General features: G+C 39.0%; 1 protein-coding gene across 2 annotated transcripts in view; it reads right to left on the bottom strand.

The window, feature by feature from the left end:
* Window positions 1-20,433, bottom strand: part of LOC150083295 (ATP synthase F(0) complex subunit k, mitochondrial-like) — a 42,235-nt gene that overhangs the window by 12,911 nt on the left and 8,891 nt on the right. For both annotated transcript variants that reach the window (XM_090377159.1, XM_090377160.1), the window contains exon 2: window positions 2,769-2,863. In XM_090377159.1, coding sequence (XP_090233285.1) covers window positions 2,769-2,855 — 87 coding nt within the window. In that variant the 5' untranslated portion in view covers window positions 2,856-2,863. The remainder of the gene's footprint in view (window positions 1-2,768; window positions 2,864-20,433) is intronic.

Raw genomic sequence — 20,433 nt, forward strand, 5'->3', positions numbered from 1 at the left:
TCATAAAATTCCACTTCTAGCCCAATGTCACAGCCACTGCACCCGCCAGTGTTTCCTATTACGGAATTTATTTTCCCACTGTGCTGGAATAATTATCATACTACCATCTATTTACATTTCAAAGCTAAATCGATGTTTACATTTGTTTGTTAATGGCAGGTGGCCATGTTTTTTTGTCGTCCTCTTTCAACTGGATATTGCAGCACTGCAAACATCAGCATTTTTGATTATGAAATTTGTTTTCTTGCTTTACTGGCTTGATTATGGTATTGCCATCTCTTTATACTTCACATAAACAAACCTAAATTGATGTTTATATTCAATTGTTAACAGCAGGTGGTGGTTTTTTTTTTTTTTTTTTTTGTTCTCCTGAAGTTCAACTTTGCAACTGTTCGTCATTAATCCATTCTTGAGGGATGGATGAATACAGAATCAATTTTTTCCATAGGAATTAACTAAAATTGGAATAATCCATTCCCAACCCTGAATCTGATACATAAATAAATAAAAATTTAACCAGAACTTTACCTTTACTGAGGAGCAAAGATGGCAGAAGCTGAAGAGGAGGAGGAAAGGAATTATGTATTGTTTAGAAGGGTAGTCACCTTCCATTAAAACATCAGGTACTGTAACTCCAATTCTGGTGATCGATGTATTTTTTGTCCCTTTCCCGATAATTCACTAGCACTCGATTTAGCAAAGAACTTGTCCAATGTTGTCTGTTTCTGTCTGTTTTTTAAAATTTTCCGAAAGTAGCCAATCACATTATCATTGAACAAATTTATATTTTGATTAACTACGCCAATGTTCGGATGCCACTTCTCAACCATACTCTGCATTTTGGCCCAATTGGACAGCATTTCCTTAATGTCAGCAGTAGGGATGCTGCCTTTACTTGACCCTTCCTCCTCTGATGAAATTTCCTCCAGTGCTTCAGCTTCCTGTTCTTTGTGAAGGTACAACAGTTCTTCTGTGGTGAGCTCCCTTCTATGGTCCTCCACCAATTCCTCTATATCCTCACTATCAACCTCCAATCCCATGGACCTGCCCAGAGACAATTTCATTAACAACAGGCTCTGACCCAAAACCTTCAGTCTCTTTCTGATATACACACTCTGGCCACAATTTCCTCCAGGCAAGTTCATTGTCCTGGAAGGCACTTCCCCCATGTCTTATCAATTAACCTCTACCAATGGAAGATATTGAAGTGATTTTTCCAAAATTCTCTTAATGTAAGTTGTCTTCGACGTCACTTCAAAACACCTTTGAAACATGGATATCATGGATTCTCATATGGATATCACCATAGGTGGTGATATCCATCTGAGAATAAGTAACATTAGTCTTCTCCTCAGGTGAAGCGTTACTTATTCGAAGTAGTGCAACATCATGGCAACTTGTGAAGGTATTCACAATATGAGATATAACTTAAAACGATGTCGTTTTGCTAACATTCTGTTAATTCAGATTTGGCTATGTATTATTGATGCTTTCGCACTATACTTATACATAGTCTAGACTTTTCCATAGCTTGAGGCTTCAGCCCTAAATGCTTTATAGTCTATCGGTTTTAATTTATTTGATGACAGTTTAATTATGTCAACAAAATTATGTGATATAAAGCATGTAGGCAGACACATAGGGAAGCTATATATAGGCAATTTGGTGTGAGAATGAACAAGACTTAAGCGAGTTTGAAAGTGGCATGATAGTCAACACTAAATGCACTATTATAAGTATCTCAGAAACTGCAACCCTACTGCTGCAATTTTTATGTATGTACTGCAATTCTTATGTATATATCCAATAACCAACTAACATCCAACTAATAGTGATTTTGTGGTCAGAAATAGCGTGTTGATGCAAGAGACCAACAGAGAATGACAAGATCTGTTCAGGGTAACAGAAAGGCTGTAACCAGTCAAACAATCCAGTACAACAGTGGTAACCAAAGAAGAATTTCAGAAGGCACAACCTGTCATAGACAGAGTATCACAGCCGATGACTGAACCAGGCTCCACTCCTCTCAGCAAAAAACAAGGTATGGTTATGATGGGGATCGGCAACATCAACCCTGAACAATAGAGGAATATTCATTGGCTGGTCTGATGAACACCGGTTTCATACTGATGGGATGACCAGAATATGGCAAAAACAGGTTATCAGGCATTGACAATGAATGCTGATGATAGCAGTATAATGCAGAGTGTGATTGAGCCCATTGATACCAGTGCAGCAACATTTGGTTGCCACAGGTTAGCTGGAAATTATTTCTGACAAGGTGCATCCATCTGCAAATGGTTTCTTAAAACCCGGATACCATGCCACAAGGCCAAAACTGTATGGGGTCTAGGAACATGAGTGAGTTCAGCATACTATGATGACTTCCCTAGTCATCAGATCTCAATTCAGCTGAGCACCTGTGGAATGAGTAGAGATCCACAACTATCCAATTTGAAACTGTGGAAAGCAACTAAGCTAATATAGCCTAGCATTTCTGTGGCACACTTTTGATAACCTCGAGTCATGCCAAGATGAATTTGGCTATTTTGAGGGCTGAAGGTACAACCGACCCACATTTAAGTAGATTTATCAAATCAAGTGGCTATTCAGTGTATTTATTTCACCAACTTCAAAGTACTTCAGTCAGGTTAATACATCTTAAGAAAGCCAAACTTGTAATTAAAATGAATGCAAAACTGATAGGGATATTTAAAAGGGGGAAGGATTCAAAATAGAATTATAAAATCATGGATAAAGCTACTTACGTTAGCACGTCCCCTCATGGTATAAGAATTAAAGTACTTGGAAAGCCCTTTAAACTGTGATTCATCTACGTGTTCACCACCAGCCATTTCTGGAGCTGCAAAAATAACTAAAATAAACATACTTTTAAAAAATTAAGAAGATACAATTAATACCTCATTGGCTCAAACATAATTTGTATCCCACCCCACCACCAAAATTTATGGATTTGGTGGTGCCTCAAGAACATGCATATTGCCCATGCATTTATTTAAAAATTAAATCTGTATAATGAAGTATCCCTATTCAGAGCTAGCAGCAACACCATCTAATAGTCAGTAAGTGAAATTCAGTCTATCTATAGTTTATAAAAAAAAAAAAAAAAAAAAAAACTGTTCTCATATCCCCACAAGGGAAAGAAATGGCACTGATAACACATGTACCAACATGTAATGTGGATACGAGTTTAAAAAATATGGGAGAAGTTCACAACAGTAGTAAGCAACATGACTATGAGAAACCCTCCAAGTGAAGCTTTATTAAAATTTATTTTTTTAGGCCTTTGCCACTGAAATCTTTGAAAAGTAGGTGGCAGGGCCTGCCAGAGTACTAATGTGATCCCTCTATGCCTGACCTGCCTCCTCAGGGCAAAGTGTGGGCAATAGGGGGTCCAACTAGGGGCCCGATGGCCAAAAGGTCAGAGGAACAACATAACACTACAAAACACTAACGTACATATTGCACTTTTGAAAGTCTCTGGACTTCAGAGTTCTGTGCTACACAAAGAGTACAGAACATGGATATGAGGGAACTCCTGGGGCCATTAGACAATAAACACTTGGTCCTTGAGGTTGTCACAGACATTCTCTCAGATATGCCAGACAAGCTGTACTTGCTATCTGGGAGTCTAAAATGCTGATGGAACTGATATTCGGGTGACACTCAAGTCAAGTGGACCCAATTTCGGCGAAGTCCGGACGGTCTGTGACAGCCAAATCCTCTGCTTGCACCTTCACGATGGTGGGACTGTTAGTAATCCTGGGTATAACCTCCATGCGCAAGTACATGGTGGGTGACCACCCAGGTGTGAACCAACGTAAGCAGGGGTCGAGGTGTAGCGCCCACACCACATGGAGGAACGCCGCCCCTCTATGTTACCAGGCAGTACTAGGTGGTAGATGACTCTCATCAACCGGTGAAATACCACCACTTTGCTTATTGGAGGCTTGAAATGGTGGAACCCATGTTTAGTCTCTAGAGCTAAGTTCCGGTCAACCTTTCCCTATCTCTTCCATCATGCAGTATGATTGATGACTTTTGAGGTTATGATGAATGTCGTGGCGAGATCCAATATTCCTTACATTTCGAGGGTACAGCTCTAAAACGGTGTTCGCAGGCCAGCCGCTAGTTAGTACACCAGACTGTACCTATTGGTAACTCTCTAGGAAGCTTCCGGATCAGCTAGTGTATAATCTTGCTGCCTCTACTCTGCCAGATAGTGACTGGAGGGAGTCCGAGTAGTGTGTATGCGGGGAGCATTGTCGAGGCCACGTTATGTCAAGGATCTGGGTATATTCTTATCACATGTACGCCACATCCAAAAATTTCATTACTTCATACAGCATGTCCCACCTACTTTTTCTTACTATTGAATACACCATGAATTGTCAAACTAATAGAGCAAGCTTATCTGCGAAAAGATCTAAACCTCCCAAGGACTTCCTAATTCATTTCACAAATATACGTGGTCTCAATTCTAATCTCAACGATGTCCATTTCCACTTGCAGTCTGCCAAACCCCATGTACTTTTTCTGACAGAATCTCAGATATCGGTTGATTCATCTACTGCTCATCTCAGATGCCCAAATTATTTGCTGTATGATTCCTTTCGCCTCAAAGGTGGTACTTGTGCATATGTCCGTTCTGATATTCCCTGTCAGAGAGTTGGCAATTTGGAATCTCCTCTCTTTGATCTTCTCTGGCTTAAAATCTCTCTACCTCATTGTGTCAAATTCATCTGTTGTCTCTACCGTTCTCCCAACTCCACTAATCACTTGGAGCTCTTTGACTTCCTCTCTTTGCAACTTGACTTTCTCCAGTCCAACTTTCCTAACAGTGAAGTAATTTTCCTTGGTGATTTTAATGTTCCCAACTCCAGCTGGCTTCCGTTTTCTAGTCACACCGACCCAGCAGGTCGAGATGCTGAGGCTTTTGCAATTACTAATGACCTAGCACAGATTGTCCATTTACCTACAAGAATACCGGACAATCCTAATCATACAGCCAATACGCTTGATCTTTTTCTCACAAACAACCCTTCTAAGTACACGGTCGAAGTGAGAGGTCCTTTAGGCACTTCAGATCACAACTTGGTGATTGTCTCTTCTCCAATGGAACCTTTATCTCATGGCTATTCCCAACCACGTGTTGTTTGGCATTACAAGAATGCAAAATGGGATGACCTGCGAGACTTCTTTTCTTCTTTTCCTTGGTCGGATTACTGTTTCAAAACTTCTGATGTCAACGTTTGCTCAGATCGTGTCAGTGAAATTATTCTTGCAGGAATAGAATCCTTTATCCCACACTCCACTTTAAAATCTCGTTCTTTATCTAAACCTTGGTTTTCCAATAAATGTGCTAAGGCTGTCCAAGAGAAGAATGTTGCATATCGTAATTGGCTTGTTTCTAATTCTTCAGTTTTATTTTCTGCCTACACCAAAGCTCGCAACAGTTGCAAAGCAGTTATTAACCAGTCCAAACTAGAGTTTGAACAGGCTAAGAGTAGAAAACTTGCTTCTTGCCCTAATGGTAGCCGAGCATTCTGGTCTCTTGCGAAAGCTATTGGCCGCAACTTTTGCCCATCTTTGCTCCCACCTCTGTCCAAACCAGATGGTTCTGTTGCCACTTCAGCCAAGGATAAAGCTGATCTGCTAGCATCCCATTTTTCTTCCAGCTCATGTATTAATGACCTTGGTAAAACACCTCCCACCATTCCCAATATGCTCCATTCAATGCCTCCTGTGGTCTTCCGTCAAAAGGATATCAGAAGGATTTTGATGAATCTTGATGCTAAGAAAGCTCCAGGTCCTGAGGGTATTTCTCCTCTTGTTCTCAAAACCTGTGCTCCTGAACTAACTCCTATTCTTTGCCGCCTTTTTTCACTTTCTTATTCCAAAGGTGTTTTTCCTTCTGCTTGGAAATTTGCTCATATCCAGCCAGTTCCTAAAAAGGGTGACAAATCCCTCCCATCCAATTATCGTCCCATTGCTATTACTTCTACTCTTTCTAAAGTAATGGAGAAATCAATTAACCGCCAACTCTTAAACTACCTAGAAACCTTCCGTCTGATCAACGATCACCAGTATGGATTCCGTCAGTGTCGATCCACTGGAGATATTCTGGCTTATGTTACCCATTTATGGACTAATTCAATGGAAAGGTTCGGTGAAACACAAGTAGTTGCTCTTGACATCTCAAAGGCTTTTGATCGTGTTTGGCATAAAGGTCTTCTAAACAAGCTTCCATCTTATGGTGAGGGCTGATGACCCTCCTATGTGTGTGTCCTGTGGCACAATTTTAACGATGAGACACCTTTTAATTGACTGTCCAGATTTTAGCAGCACCCGTTTTACCGCTTTTAATCATCTGACTGAGCCGTATACACTCAGTCAGATTTTATCCGACAATGACAATGTGTCTGCTGTTTTTAGCTTTTTCAAATCAATTAAGGTGTTTACTCGTATTTAAAATGTATACGTTATTGTTATTTCTTTTATTGATAAGCTTTTATTATATATCTGGACATGGTGGCCTAACTACTTAGGCCACTGAAAGGATAAATTTTTATATATTACCTGGTCTTGGCGCATTATAGCCTTAGATGCTAATGCACCAATAAAATTCAAACCAAACCAAACCAAACCAAACCATCTTATGGTTTGCCAACTGTTTTTAGTAATTGGTTATCCAGTTTTCTCTCTGATCGCTCACTGAGGGTGATGGTAGATGGCTCTCTGTCTTCTAACTTCTCCACTAATGCCGGTGTCCCCCAAGGTTCAGTTCTTTCCCTCACTCTTTTCCTATTGTATATCAATGACCTTCTTCCATCGACTGGAAATCCTATCCATAGTTTTGCCGATGATAGCACATTGCATTCAACTTTCCATTTTGAGAAACCTTGTCCTGCTCAATCAGCTTCAAGTTCTCGAAAATCTGCTACCAATTCCTTAAATTCCGATCTTCAGGTAATTCTCCAGTGGGGCAAAGACAACTTAGTTGATTTCAACCCTTCTAAAACTCAGTCTTGTCTTATATCTCGCAAAAAGGATTCTTCTACTCCTATGCTTATCTTTAGTGACACTCCGATTTCTAGGCAAAATGATATATCTCTTTTGGGGATTACCCTGACTTCTAATCTCTCTTGGCACAAGCACATTACAAATATTGCTTCCTCTGCATCTAAAAAACTTGGTTTTCTCTTTCGCTCTCGGCGTTACTTTTCTTCCAAACAGCTTCTCACTCTGTATAAATCGCAAATTCGCCCTGCCATGGAATATTGTTCCCATATCTGGGGTGGTGCCCCCAAAACCTCTCTCCGGCTTCTTGATTCCATTCAGAAGAGGACAGTTAGGTTAATTAATGATTCATCTCTAACAAGTCTCTCCACTCGCTTTCTCATAGACGCACTGTTTCTGCTGCATGCCTCTTCTACAGATACTTCCATGGGCACTGTTCTTCTGAATTGGCTTCTATAATTCCTGCTCTCTCTTTCAAAACAGTCCGAACACGTGCTGCCACCAGCCAACATCCATTTACTGTCCAACTTCAAACCCACAGAACCAACTTTTCATCTTCCTCATTTATTCATTCAACTGCCGTTTTCGGGAACAATCTTCCTTCATACGTATTTCCTGAAAATTACAATCTACAAAAGTTCAAGTCCAATGTCAACAAATATCTTCTTTCGTCTTCTTAACCTCAAACCCAAGCACGGTACTAGGTACTATAGGTTCTAATACCTCTCGTGTTTGGGGTTCTCATAAAAAAAAAAAAAAAAAAAAAAAAATTTAAATGGAAAGAATGGCAGAAAGCAATGCTTCGGAAAAACCAACATCAGGAAATCTGTTAATACCAAATGCAGTCCAATGGATGGTAAAGAAATCTGAAGACAAGGGCAGCTTCAACACAGTGCACAGATGAAGATGGAAGTATTCATGGAGGAGATTACAATTGCCAAGAAGCAATTAGCACAGCAACAATCACAAGGCAGGATTGACACTGACTCTGTTGCAGATCAGTTGGGCAGGAATAGGTGGAACAGGACTAGGGTATGCCTGCCAGGAGCAAAAGTTGATGTTGTAGGTGATATTGTTGTATATGTTGGCACTAGTGACCTTAAGAGTAAGAGATCTGCAGATTTGCTTAACAAATACAGGTCAATGTTGAAAAAAAAAGTCACAAGCTACGGTTGAATTAGAAAGTGTTTGCAATTCTGCCCAGAGGTGTGATAGGAGGGAGATATGATGAGAGCCTTTTCAATAAATTTGGCCCTGGAGAGATTGTGCAAGGCTCATGGGGTAGAATTTTTTCAGCATGGTCTGTGCTTGCCAACAGAAGAGACTGCTTCTACAGGGATGAGATACACTTAAATAGAAAGGGTGCAAGAATATTAGCTGATGCTATCAAGGCAGTGTTAGGTGGGCTGGAAATCTGCTAGCTTGGGGGATTCACAGACTAAAAGATTAACAGTACCCGCAGGCAGAGGTGAAAGCGATTCTTGCACTGCTTCTATAGAAGCAGCCTAGAGAGCAAGTTGCTGGGGACTTCAGGAGCTGCTGGGGTCATCGTGGAACAAATAAATACATGGGTTGTGTTAGGGTAACTAAGAGTAAGAACAGGTGCATGTATACTTGCATGTAAACAAAAATAAAGTAGAGTAAATAAATTTGATGAATTTGAAGTGCTGATCAAGGCATCAAAGGCAGATACTGTTGGGATATCAGAGACATGGTGTCACACAGATATAAGCAGTGCAGAATTAGAATTTGGGGAATACAATGTGTACAGAAAGGATAAACAGGGTAGGAAGGGAGGAGGGGTTATGCTGTTAGTAAAGAAACACAAAATCTAACGAAGTGCATTCAGTTGACATGGGTGGACAGTGCAATGTTGAGTCACTTTGGCATGACATAAACACTGGGAAAGGGAAAATGAGAGTAGGAGTGTGTTCTAGGCCTAATCACTCTGAAGAGTACAATGAACAATTGTGCAGAGAAATAGTGGGCCAGTAAATTAGAATGTCTTGTAACGGAGAATTTTAACTTTCCAGATATTGACTGGAACTTGTGGATTGGTCATTCGCACACTAGCAAGACTTTTGTGGATTTATTTGAGGATTGTTCTCTACAGCAGCATGTTCGAAGGCAATCAAAAGAGGCAATAATCTTGATCTGATTATCAACAGTGTGACGCATGCATTAGGAATTTGCAGATAAAGGAACCACTAGGTGACAGTGATCACAGTCTACTGATGTGTGGGATTTACCTAAAGATGTAACTACCATCAAGGGTAAAGGGAAGGGTTTTTGTTTTCATAAAGGTGACTACAGTGGTCTCAGGCAGTGTTTGAATTGTATACAGTGGGATCATTGATGTTAAAAACAGTGAATTCTAAATGGGAGGCATTCAGGGAATCATGGAAGCTGCTAGGCTTTTGATACTAACAAAGAAATACTGTTCAAGATTAGGAATAAATGGATGTCAAATGAACTAATGAGGCTTGTGGCAGAGAAGAAAAATGCATGGGATGCATATAAATTAGCAGGTGACACAAAAGCCTATGGCAGATATAAGCTAGTCTATAATCAAGTCACAAAGGAGGTTAAGGCAAGCGAAGGATGATTATGAGAAATCCTTGGCAAAGGATGCAAAGAAAAACAACAAATACTTCTTTACTTATGTAAACTCTAGATGTTGTTATTTGGTTTTTAGGAGCATAAGCAACTAAGGCCATATTGCTCCGGGGATATGCGGTGGTCATTCCCTTACCTTTCCGCATCCTCCGTATTTGGTGGTCACGGGCTCGAACCCCGGTCTAATCAAGAGGCATGTGCTACGCACTGCTGCTCCTGCCCACCTGGCTGTAAACTCTAGAAGGAAGGGGATGAATCAGATTGGTCCACTTGATGTTTGTGGTTCAACTGTTGATTACTGGGAACTAAATAATTTTGTAATAATGGAGAGCAAAGTGGAGGAGAAATTGTTGAAGTTAAACATAAAAAAGGCAACTGGGGCAGATGGAATCTAACCAGTTATATTGAAGGAGGCAGTGAGGAAAGTAAGCAATCCCTTAGCCATAATTATGAGAGCATCCTTATATTCAGGGTAGGTCCCCATGGATTGGAGATGTGCAAATGTATCCCCAATTAACAAAGGGGATTCAAAGGGAAAAGCAAATAATTTTAGACCTGGTAGGTTAGCTTCTGTTCTGGGAAAATAATGGAGTCATTGGAGTGATGCAGAATCACCTATAAAGACTGCAGTAATAGTTCAGACACAGCACGGGTTTGTTAAGGGGAAGTCTTGTCTGACCAATTTGATCGGATACTATGAGATTCCTTTGTGACCATATCTCAGCAAAAATGCAGAGATGTGGTCACAAAGGAGCTGGATGGTAAAAATCATTTTGATATCATATACTTGGATTTCATGAAAGCTTTTGATACTGTTGCACATGGAAGACTACTATACAAATTGGAGCAGTATGAATTTAAGGGCAAGTTACTGCAATGGATAAAGGGAAGAGATGGTTGAGTGGAAGATGGCAGAGAGTGGTAATAAACTGCTCTATGTGGCCTAATGTTATTGGCAGAATCCCCAGGAGAGGCATAAATTCTGTCAGTTGCAGAATTTATGCCTCTCACAACAACAGATGGAAGTTGATAGCTTAAATAAATTCAAGGCAGAACTAGACAAACATTTGGAGTGACCAGATGGGTGTGATGGGAAAGTTTTTTTTTTGGCTGATGGTTCAGTGCTGGGCCCATTGTTTTGTGTATTTGTTACTGATATTGATGAAGGTATATCAGGTTTAATGTCTAAGTTTGCAGATGATAAAGGTTGGCGGGGTTGTTAATGATAGTAAAGACAGAATGCTACTGCAAAAGGATCTAGAAAATTTAGGTAGATAGGCTGAGAAGTGGCATCTGAAGTTTAATATGGAAAAATGCAAAGTAATGCATATGGGTAGCAGTAACCCGAGGGAAACGTACAAACTGTGTGGTACTACACTCAGGGAGGTAGAGAATGAAAAAGACCTGGGGGTAATTGTGCAGTCAGATATGAAGTTCTCTGAGCACTGCAGATGGGCTGCCAGAGCATGGAGTTTTGTCAATGATATATAGGAATTTTGCTAGCAGAGACAAGGAGGTGATTATACCATTATATAAGGCAATGATCAGGCCACACCTCGAGTACTGCATTTCAGAAAGAATGAGGAGATGCAAGATCAGTGAGAGGAACAAAGGGGTTCTCTTACCAGGAGAGGCATAAATTCTGTCAGTTGCAGAATTTATGCCTCTCACAACAACAGATGGAAGTTGATAGCTTAAATAAATTCAAGGCAGAACTAGACAAACATTTGGAGTGACCAGATGGGTGTGATGGGAAAGTTTTTTTTTTGGCTGATGCTCTATGAGCTTGTTTTCTTGCATCATACGTCTCAACTAATGCTAAAGGAAGGTCTGCGTTTGCAGTATGTAAGGAAGGTGCTTTAATATTATCCACACAAAATTCACATATTTCAGGGGCTTAAAGCAGGTGATGTAGAGAACAGACTTTTATCCAGTGGTGAGCTGAGCTATAGTGGGCTCGCGAGAGCCCATTGTTATTTTTTTTTTGAAAATTTGCGAGCCCATTGTTGAGACGATCATTTATTTTACAAATGATATACTGAATGCAATTATTGAGTATCCATAGCCAAAACTACGGTGGAGCGAGCAGGGCCCCATTCCCAGCATTTTAATGGCGCAATCGATCGGTTATGTATTTTAAAATTGCTTCATTTTTGATTTAATTAGTTGGATCTCTGTTTAACGAACTTCTTTATGGCAAATTTTTTTTTCATTCCCCTTGGTAATCAAATTTAAATCGTTTCCACTGAACGAAGAAAATTTCCATGTAACAAACGGATTAGGAGAGACAAATGTTTATGCATTGTTCTCACCTCTGGCCTTTAGGCAATTTAGGTAATTAGAAAGTGTGAATTAAGGGTGAAAGAGTACCATTTCACGATGTTAGTGGTGTCCGTAAAACCTATGTAGCCATATACCGAGAAGTCACGCTAGTCAATATGCTTTCCATAACCAGTCAGGATTAAGAAGATTCTCAACATGGATTATAGCCTCTGGTCAGAGGCTATAATCCCCTTTACTCCGACAAACGGGCATATGTTTTTTTTGGAGAAGTGAATGATCCTTGCCTTCCAGTAAATTTCTACTGTCTATGTTTACATGGTCACAATAGCTGAATATCCGTGTGATTCCGACATTCTGCACTGTACTCAAAGAACTAGTTAGAGTAGCAATGTGGGGGGGGGGGAATTAATGCAACTAAAATATTATATAAACTTTATGAAGATGAAATGCTGGCAGATTTTGAAACTTTGTCGGGCCTTTCACTGTTTAGAAAATGTTCTAAAATATAATGGCATACAGGTAATAATTTAAAAAAAAAACTATCCCCAATCTCCAAAAAAGTAGCACGAATTAAGGATGATTGCTAAAGAACTTGATGTGGGAACTATAAAGATCGGTCGTGTATTCGGGCCACGATGAGCAGCTTGTGGACAGCAATTGTGGGTTGGTGGAATTATCCCGCTTTGTGCAAACATTTTGAATCAGAAGTTAAATAATCCAGGATTATTAAATTGACTTAAATTTGGAGTTTCTTAACCATTTAGCACTAATTATCAACATCCTGCAGGAGCTCTCTAACCTTTCAGAAGCTTTACAGAATCACAATAGTAAAAGCATATAAATTAATTATTCAAACTATCAATGCTATTGCTAATTTGAAAAATTCTGAAGGAAATTCTGAGAGCATGTTGAAATTGAAAGAACCAAAATCGAAAGTAAAAAAATTACCGTGTGACAAGTTATTAAATGCATTGTTTTATCCTTAAAGGATAAGTTATTAATGCAACAGGGTGATTTTAAATTAAATAAAGAAAATAACAATACCATTGAAAGAAAATTTAAACATATGCTATCCATGGAATGTGAAAGAACTTTCGTCTCAGTTATAAGACAGTGAAAACCGAATAAGAAATTCAAGTTTTCTGATAAAATATGAAATAAAAATTAATGATTTTAGAGATTTCGTCGAAGACAGTTTATCTCTAAAATTATCTTAATTGAAATTTCCTTTTCAATTAAGAAAGCCAGAAATATCTTTGAAACCATTGCGATTAGCAGTGCTGAAGCTGAGTGAGCTTTCAGCGTAATGAATAATATTGTGACAATTAAACACGTTGCAGATTATGATGACTATACATCTAAATGGAAAACCATTGCTTCAATTTGATCCAGATCGTTACGTCAAATCGTTCCTCTATAATCATTGCTCAGCTATTCAACAAAGCAGAAGATCGACAACAAATATTAATAAAGACAAATTCTATATGGCAATTTTTAGAATAAATTTTTATTGAATATTTGTGAAATAATTTTTTTCATGTAATCATTTTTTTGTTTACTTTTTCTAGAAAGTTTGTTTTTTATGTAATATTTGTTTTTATTGTGGAATGCTTTGTGATAGTTTTAATGTTATTTGTGATATGGGAAATATTTCATGTTATTTTTTATTTGCAGTATTAAAATTTTATCATGAAAAAAAATGTATCCATTATATTTCCCTAGTTGTTAAAAAAAGATTAATAAAAAAGTTCATGTGTGCCGAGCACGTGCAGTAGATGGTTTATGCAAAACATGCTTCACGTTTCTTTTAGGTAATTTGATTTGTATATATTGATTACGAAATAAAAGAACTTTTTTATTTTTATTGTAAATATTTTTTTTGATCATTCATAGATTTTCATAATTTCTGGAAGACAAGATACAATGGATTTTTGATAACTAAAGTAAGAGATGTATTCGAATGCAACGTATCTAAATATCTGTGTAAAATAGCACCGATTGATGTACCGATCTTGAAGTTGAAGCAACATACACAGCTGTTAGGGGCACCTAACAATGGAATGTAACGAAAATGAAAAAAAATTGTTGGCAAATATTTGTATTATTGCAGTAGTAACTGCAGTTGTAACTTCAGGAAGCATGATTGCGACTTAATACTATTCAAAAATTCTAAAAAGTTAGAACTCCAGACACTGTCATATCCAGTTATCCTCATAAGGCGAGGCATGATGACCACATTAAGTTTTTTTTTGTTTTTTTTTTAGATAGACCCAGGAACGTTTTACACATTCACTTATAGGCATGGTTAAGGGTGTAATAAGCAGCATCTGACCACCCCCCTAAATTTGCCCCTGACTCGAGATATCATACCGGTCACAAAAAATGCATCACGCACTCTAATCACACGACTAGTAGTGTGAACGTGGGAAGCGCCTCTAGTGGAAGCAGCGGATGACATCACTTCCGTGACCAATCTAATTTACTTGGTAGAAAGTCAGAAAAACTGCGAGCCTATTGTTAAAACATTCAGAGCTCACCACTGCTTTTACCCACACATTCCTGCCATGCATGCAGTGAAACATCCCCTGGAGAGATAAGGCAAACATTAAAAGGATGTAAGAATACCCATAACTGTCACACTGAGACATGGGTACCTGCAATACCTCTGTGGTACTGCAATTCCTCTTTTCTTTTCTCATTGGGACGAACTTCAGTGAAGACAATAAGCCTGGGCTAGGGCTAGTCACCTGTTTCACTGCAAATCAGAGATATCAGAAAATGCTGGAAACGTTCACTGTTGTGGCTCCAAGGGATGCTGGAATCCAATATATTTATGCAAGCATGAATTGGTGCCTGTATTTATGCAGGCACCATGTCATGCTGCTTAGTCATCTGTGTAAGAATTCTAGACATCTTTTACCTGTAGCTACTATTTATATATAGAGAAAGTGCCAGTTATGGGGCTCACGTTTGAAAATTGAATTTTGATTCTATAAAAGGTGATTCTAATTTTTTTTTTTTTTTTTTAATTATGAAAATCTCAAACACTAGAGGTATTAGAACCTATAGTACTTAGTACCAACTTCGGTTGGAGGTTGAGAAGACGAAAGAAGATATCTGTTGACATTAGACTTGAAATTCTGTAGACTGTAATTTTCGGGAAATATGTATGAAGGAAGGTTGTTCCAGAAAACGGCAGTCGAATAAATAAATGAGGAAGATGAAAAGTTGGTTCTGTGAGTTTGAAGTTGGACAGTAAATGGATGATGGCGGCACGTGTTCGGACTGTTTTGAAAGAGAGAGCAGGAATTATAGAAGCCAATTCAGAAGAACAGCACTCATGGAAGTATCTGTAGAAAAGGCATGCAGCAGAAACAGTACATCTATGAGACAGCAAGTGGAGAGACTCTGTTTGAGATAAATCATTAATTAACCTAACTGCCCTCTTCTGAATGGAATCTAGAAGCCTGAGGGAGGTTTTGAGGGCACCACCCCAGATGTCGGAACAATATTCCATGGTAGGGCGGATTTGCGATTTGTACAGAGTGAACAGATGTTTGGAAGAAAAGTAACGCCAAGAGCAAAAAATAAAACCAAGTTTTTTAGATGCTGAGGAAGCAATATTTGTAATGTGCTTGTGCCAAGAGAGATTAGAAGTCAGGGTAATCCCCAAAAGAGATATATCATTTTGCCTAGAAATTGGAGTGTCACCAAAGATAAGCATAGAAGAAGAATCCTTTTTGTGAGATATAAGACAAGACTGAGTTTTAAAAGGATTGAAATCAACTAAGTTGCCCCACTGGAGAATTACCTGGAGATCGGCATTTAAGGAATTGGTAGCAGATATTTGAGAAGTTGAAGCAGATTAAGCAGGGCAAGGTTTCTCAAATTGGAAAGTGAAATGCAATGTGCTATCATCGGCAAAACTATGGCTAGGATTTCCAGTCAATGGAAGAAGGTCATTAATAATCAAAAGGAAAAGAGTGGGGGAAAGAACTGAACCTTGGGGGTCACCAGCATTAGTGGAGAAGTTAAAAGACAGAGAGCCATCTACCATCACCCTCAGTGAGTAATCAGAGATAACTGGATAACCAATTACAAAAAACAGTTGGAAAACCTTGTTTTCCAACTGTTTAACGTCGACACTGACGGAATCCATACTGGCGATCGTTGAGCAGACGGAAGGTTTCTAGGTAGTTTAAGAGTTGGAGGTTAATTGATTTCTCCCTTACTTTAGAAAGAGTAGAAGTAATTGCAATGGGACGATAATTGGATGGGAGGGATTTGTCACCCTTCTTAGGAACTGGCTGGATATGGGCAAATTTCCAATCAGAAGGAAATAAAGAAATTTCTTATTCCTTTTTTCAATTTCTTATTCCTTTGGAATAAGAAATTGAAAAAAGGCGGAGAGATACTATCAGCACCTGGAGTTTCTTACCATCGAAATTCCCATTGGAAGAGAAATGGGAACCTAGTAGGTCGGCGGCTTTATCCTTGGCTGAAGTGACAACAGAACCATCTGGTTCTGACAGAGGTGGGCAAAAGTTGGGGCCAATAGCTTTGGCAAGGGACCAGAATGCTCAACTACCATTAGGACAAGAAGCAAGTTTTCTACTCTTAGTCGTTCAAAATCTAGTTTTGACTGATTAATGACTATTTACAATTGTTGCGAGCTTTGGTGTAAGCAGAAAATGAAACTGAATAATTGGAAACAAGCCAGTTACGATATGCAACTTTTTTCTCTTGAACAGCCTCAGCACATTTATTGGAAAACCAAGGTTTAGATAAAGGACGAGATTTTAAAGTGGAGTGTGGGATAAAGGATTCCATTCCTACAAGAATAATTTCACTGACATGATCTGAGCAAACATTGACATCAGAAGTTTTGAAACAGTAGTGTGACCAAGGAAAAGAAATCTCGCAGGTCATGCCATTTGCATTCTTGTAATGTTTTTTTTTTTTTTTTTTGGTAGTTGTTGGCGCATCGGCTTCTGTGGCCATAATGTACCTCCCAAGGTTTTTGCAGTACTTTGATCAAAGCCTGAAGCAGGATTCGAACCCGCGACCTTTGAGTTGCCAGGCAGGCACTTTACCTACCCGGCTAGCCCGGTCGGCTTCTTGTAATGCCAAACAATATAAGGTTGGGAATACTCATGAGATAAAGGCTCCACTGGAGAAGAGACAATCACCAAGTTGTGGTCTGAGGTACTTCAAGGACCATTCACTTCAACAGTGTACTTAGAAGGGTTGTTTGTGAGAAAAAAAATCAAGCGTGTTGACTGTATGGTTAGGATTGTCCAGTATTCTTGTAGGTAAATGAACAATCTGTTCAAGGTCATTAGAAATTACAAAAACCTCAGCATCTCGACAAGCTGGGTTGGTTTGACTAGAAAATGCAAGCCTGCTGGAGTTGAGAACATTAAAATCACCAAGGAAAATTACCTCACTGTTAGGAAAGTGGGACTAGAGAAAGTCAAAGAGCTCCAAGTCATTAGTGGAGTTGGGAGAAAGATAATGACAACAGATGAATTTGACACAGTGAGGTAGAGAGATTTTAAGCCAGAGGAGATTCCAAATTACCAATTCTCTGACAGGGAATATCAGAACGGATATATGCACAAGTACCACCTTTGAGGCAAAAGGAATCATACAGTGAATACTTTGGGCAACTGAAATGAACGGTAGTTGAATTAACTGATAACTGAGATTCTGTAAGAAAAAGTACATGGGGTTTGGCAGACTGCAAGTTGAAATGGACATCACTGAGATTAGAACTGAGACCATATATATTTGTGAAATGAACTAGGAATTGTTTGGAAGGTTTAGATCTTTTCGCAGATAAGCTTACTCTATTAGTTTGACAATTCATGATGTATTCAATAGTAAGAAAAAGAGGGGGGAAATATGCTGTATGAAGTAATGAAATTTTTGGATATGGCATACACATTGTAAGAATACACCCAGATCCACGACATAACATGGCCTCCACAATGCCCCCGGCATACACGCTACTCGGACTCCTCCAGTCACTATCTGGCAGAGTAGAGGTAGCAAGATTATATACTAGCTGATCTGGAAGCCTCCTAGAGAGTTACCAATAGGTTCAGTCCGGTGTACTAACTAGCGGCTGGCCTGCGAACACTGTTTTAGAGCTGTACCCTCAAAATGTAAGGAAGATTGGATCTCGCCATGATGTTCATCATAACCTCAAAAGTCATCAGTCATACTGCATGATGGAAGAGATGGGGAACAGTTGACCGGAACTTAACTCTGGAGACTAAACATGGGTTCCACCACTTCAAGCCTCCAATAAGCAAAGTGGTGGTATTGCACCGGTTGATGAGAGCCATCTACCACCTAGTAATGCCTGGTAACACAGAGGGGTGGCATTACTCCATGTGGTGTGGGTGCCACACCTTGACTCCTGCTTACGTTGTTTCACACCTGGGTGGTCACCCACAGTGTGCTTGTGCATGGGAGTTTATACCCAGGATTACTAACAGTCCCACCATCGTGAAGGTGCAAGCAGAGGATTTGGCTGTCACTGACCGTCCAGACTTTGCCAAAATTGGGTCCACTGACTTGAGTGTCACCCAAATATCAGTTCCATCAGCATTTTAGACTCCCAAGTAGCAAGTACAGCTTGTCTAGCATATCTGAGAGAATGTCTGTCACAACCTCAAGCACCAAGTTTATGTTTAGTTGTAAATAAAGGTTATCTCTATACATTAAAAAAAAAAAATTTCCTCCTCCTAGTGATATTTATTCAAGCCAATGGGAGAAGAGAGCAAGGCAATTACATCACTACAAATGCAATTAATTATCAACAACTGTGAACATAACGTTCACCAATCTTGTGGATGTGCTTCGCTGTCTAACATTTGATGTTCCATTGTAATGGTTTTGTACATATTAATGAATATATACAAATAGTTTAGTAATTTGTAAATATTTTAAATATTTGTATAATTTGTAGTTTAGTTAGTTAAATAAATCCCGTAGTTTAGTTAAATGTTAGTGTCCTGCTCTCTTGGATGCAATAATATTCCTCATGCATTATGGGAACCTGAAGCAAAAGGCCTATTCCTAAGTGACCTATGTGAACGCAGGTAAATAATTACATAGTGATATTTATTCGACCCTGAAAATGGCGTGCACTACAAGGTTTCCATTACTGCCACGGGGAGAATAAAGTCTGGTAGTTGAACCTTGTGGTAGCTTAGGCATTGAAGGAGAATCAAAAAAAAATTTATTGGAAATGAGATAATGGCAAGATAGGAAGAGGGTGGGATAAAAGAGGTAGAGAACAGAGGGAGAAGTTTTGAGGCACTCGCCTGATTTAAAAGGGAAGACAGTAAGGGGACCCCTGGTCCAAGAGTGGGAGTTGAAATTGGGTGAGCCAACAGGCAAAAGGGGGATAGGGGCCACATAGGCTGGGAGAATGGGATTTGCGAACTCAACCACTCCAAGTGGTAGGAATAAAAGAACATAGGGAAAGAGATTCCTATGGTGAAGCGTGCTTTTTTCAGTTCTGCCCCACTCTGGCCTGTGGGTTACCCTAATGGCCAGTATCAGCATCCCACATCATGCCAGCTAGGAAAAGTTACAGCATGGTGTCAGCTTGGATAACCATGAAGCCCCCTGAGGGCCTGCATAGCCATCAGTCTGTCCGGTGAAGTAGCTAAGATAGAATACACAATTAATAATAACTTTCATTCACTTAACATTCACACAATTTTACTTTTTATAGTTTTCTTTCTTACACTTTCTATTTTCTTTTATATATTAGATTAGATTAGATTAGATTAGATTTCGACCAGTACATTTCGACAGGTGTATCTTTTACATAGAAAAGATTTGACTTACTCTGTCCAACCTCTACATATTACGTAGAAAAGCGTGCAGGGGGTAGGTGAGCAAAGCGAGCAGAGCCCCCCCTAGTTATTATTATTATATATTTTTATAACAATTATTAATAATATCTGTTTTCACGATTTTTTTTTCAAAAAAAGTGATATTATTTAAAATAAACATATCAAATTTCGATAAAATTTATTCCACAAAGCCGTCTTAATTTTATGTTACCTTTATTTTCATGTTCAAATATGTATAGTATGAATAAAGCGTGATAAGGAAATAAAAAAAATGTAAATATTATTTATAAATTCTAATATCGATAAAATATTATTACAAAAAATGTTATTTATTTTGTGGGGGGGGGGGTTACAATGTTCCGGGGTGGCATATTTTTCCTTTGAACACAGGCAGCCAATATATACAGCACGACCCTGGCAGAAATTAACAACTCCCTCGCTAAAAGAAAACTTTCTGCAGTCCAGTCTACTAGAATTATTTATAACACCGAAAAGTTCACTTAGTAATTTTTTTTTGAGCTGACATGACATTCAACAGTTAATGTAGGCTTGAACTCAAATGTGTTGCTACACTGCCACACTAAACACCTGGCTACATCACGCTGCAAGTGCATTTTTT

The sequence above is a fragment of the Mastigoproctus giganteus genome, chromosome 7, assembly GCF_048544385.1.
Source record: "Mastigoproctus giganteus isolate SK-2022 chromosome 7, ASM4854438v1, whole genome shotgun sequence".
NCBI lineage: Eukaryota > Metazoa > Arthropoda > Arachnida > Uropygi > Thelyphonidae > Mastigoproctus > Mastigoproctus giganteus.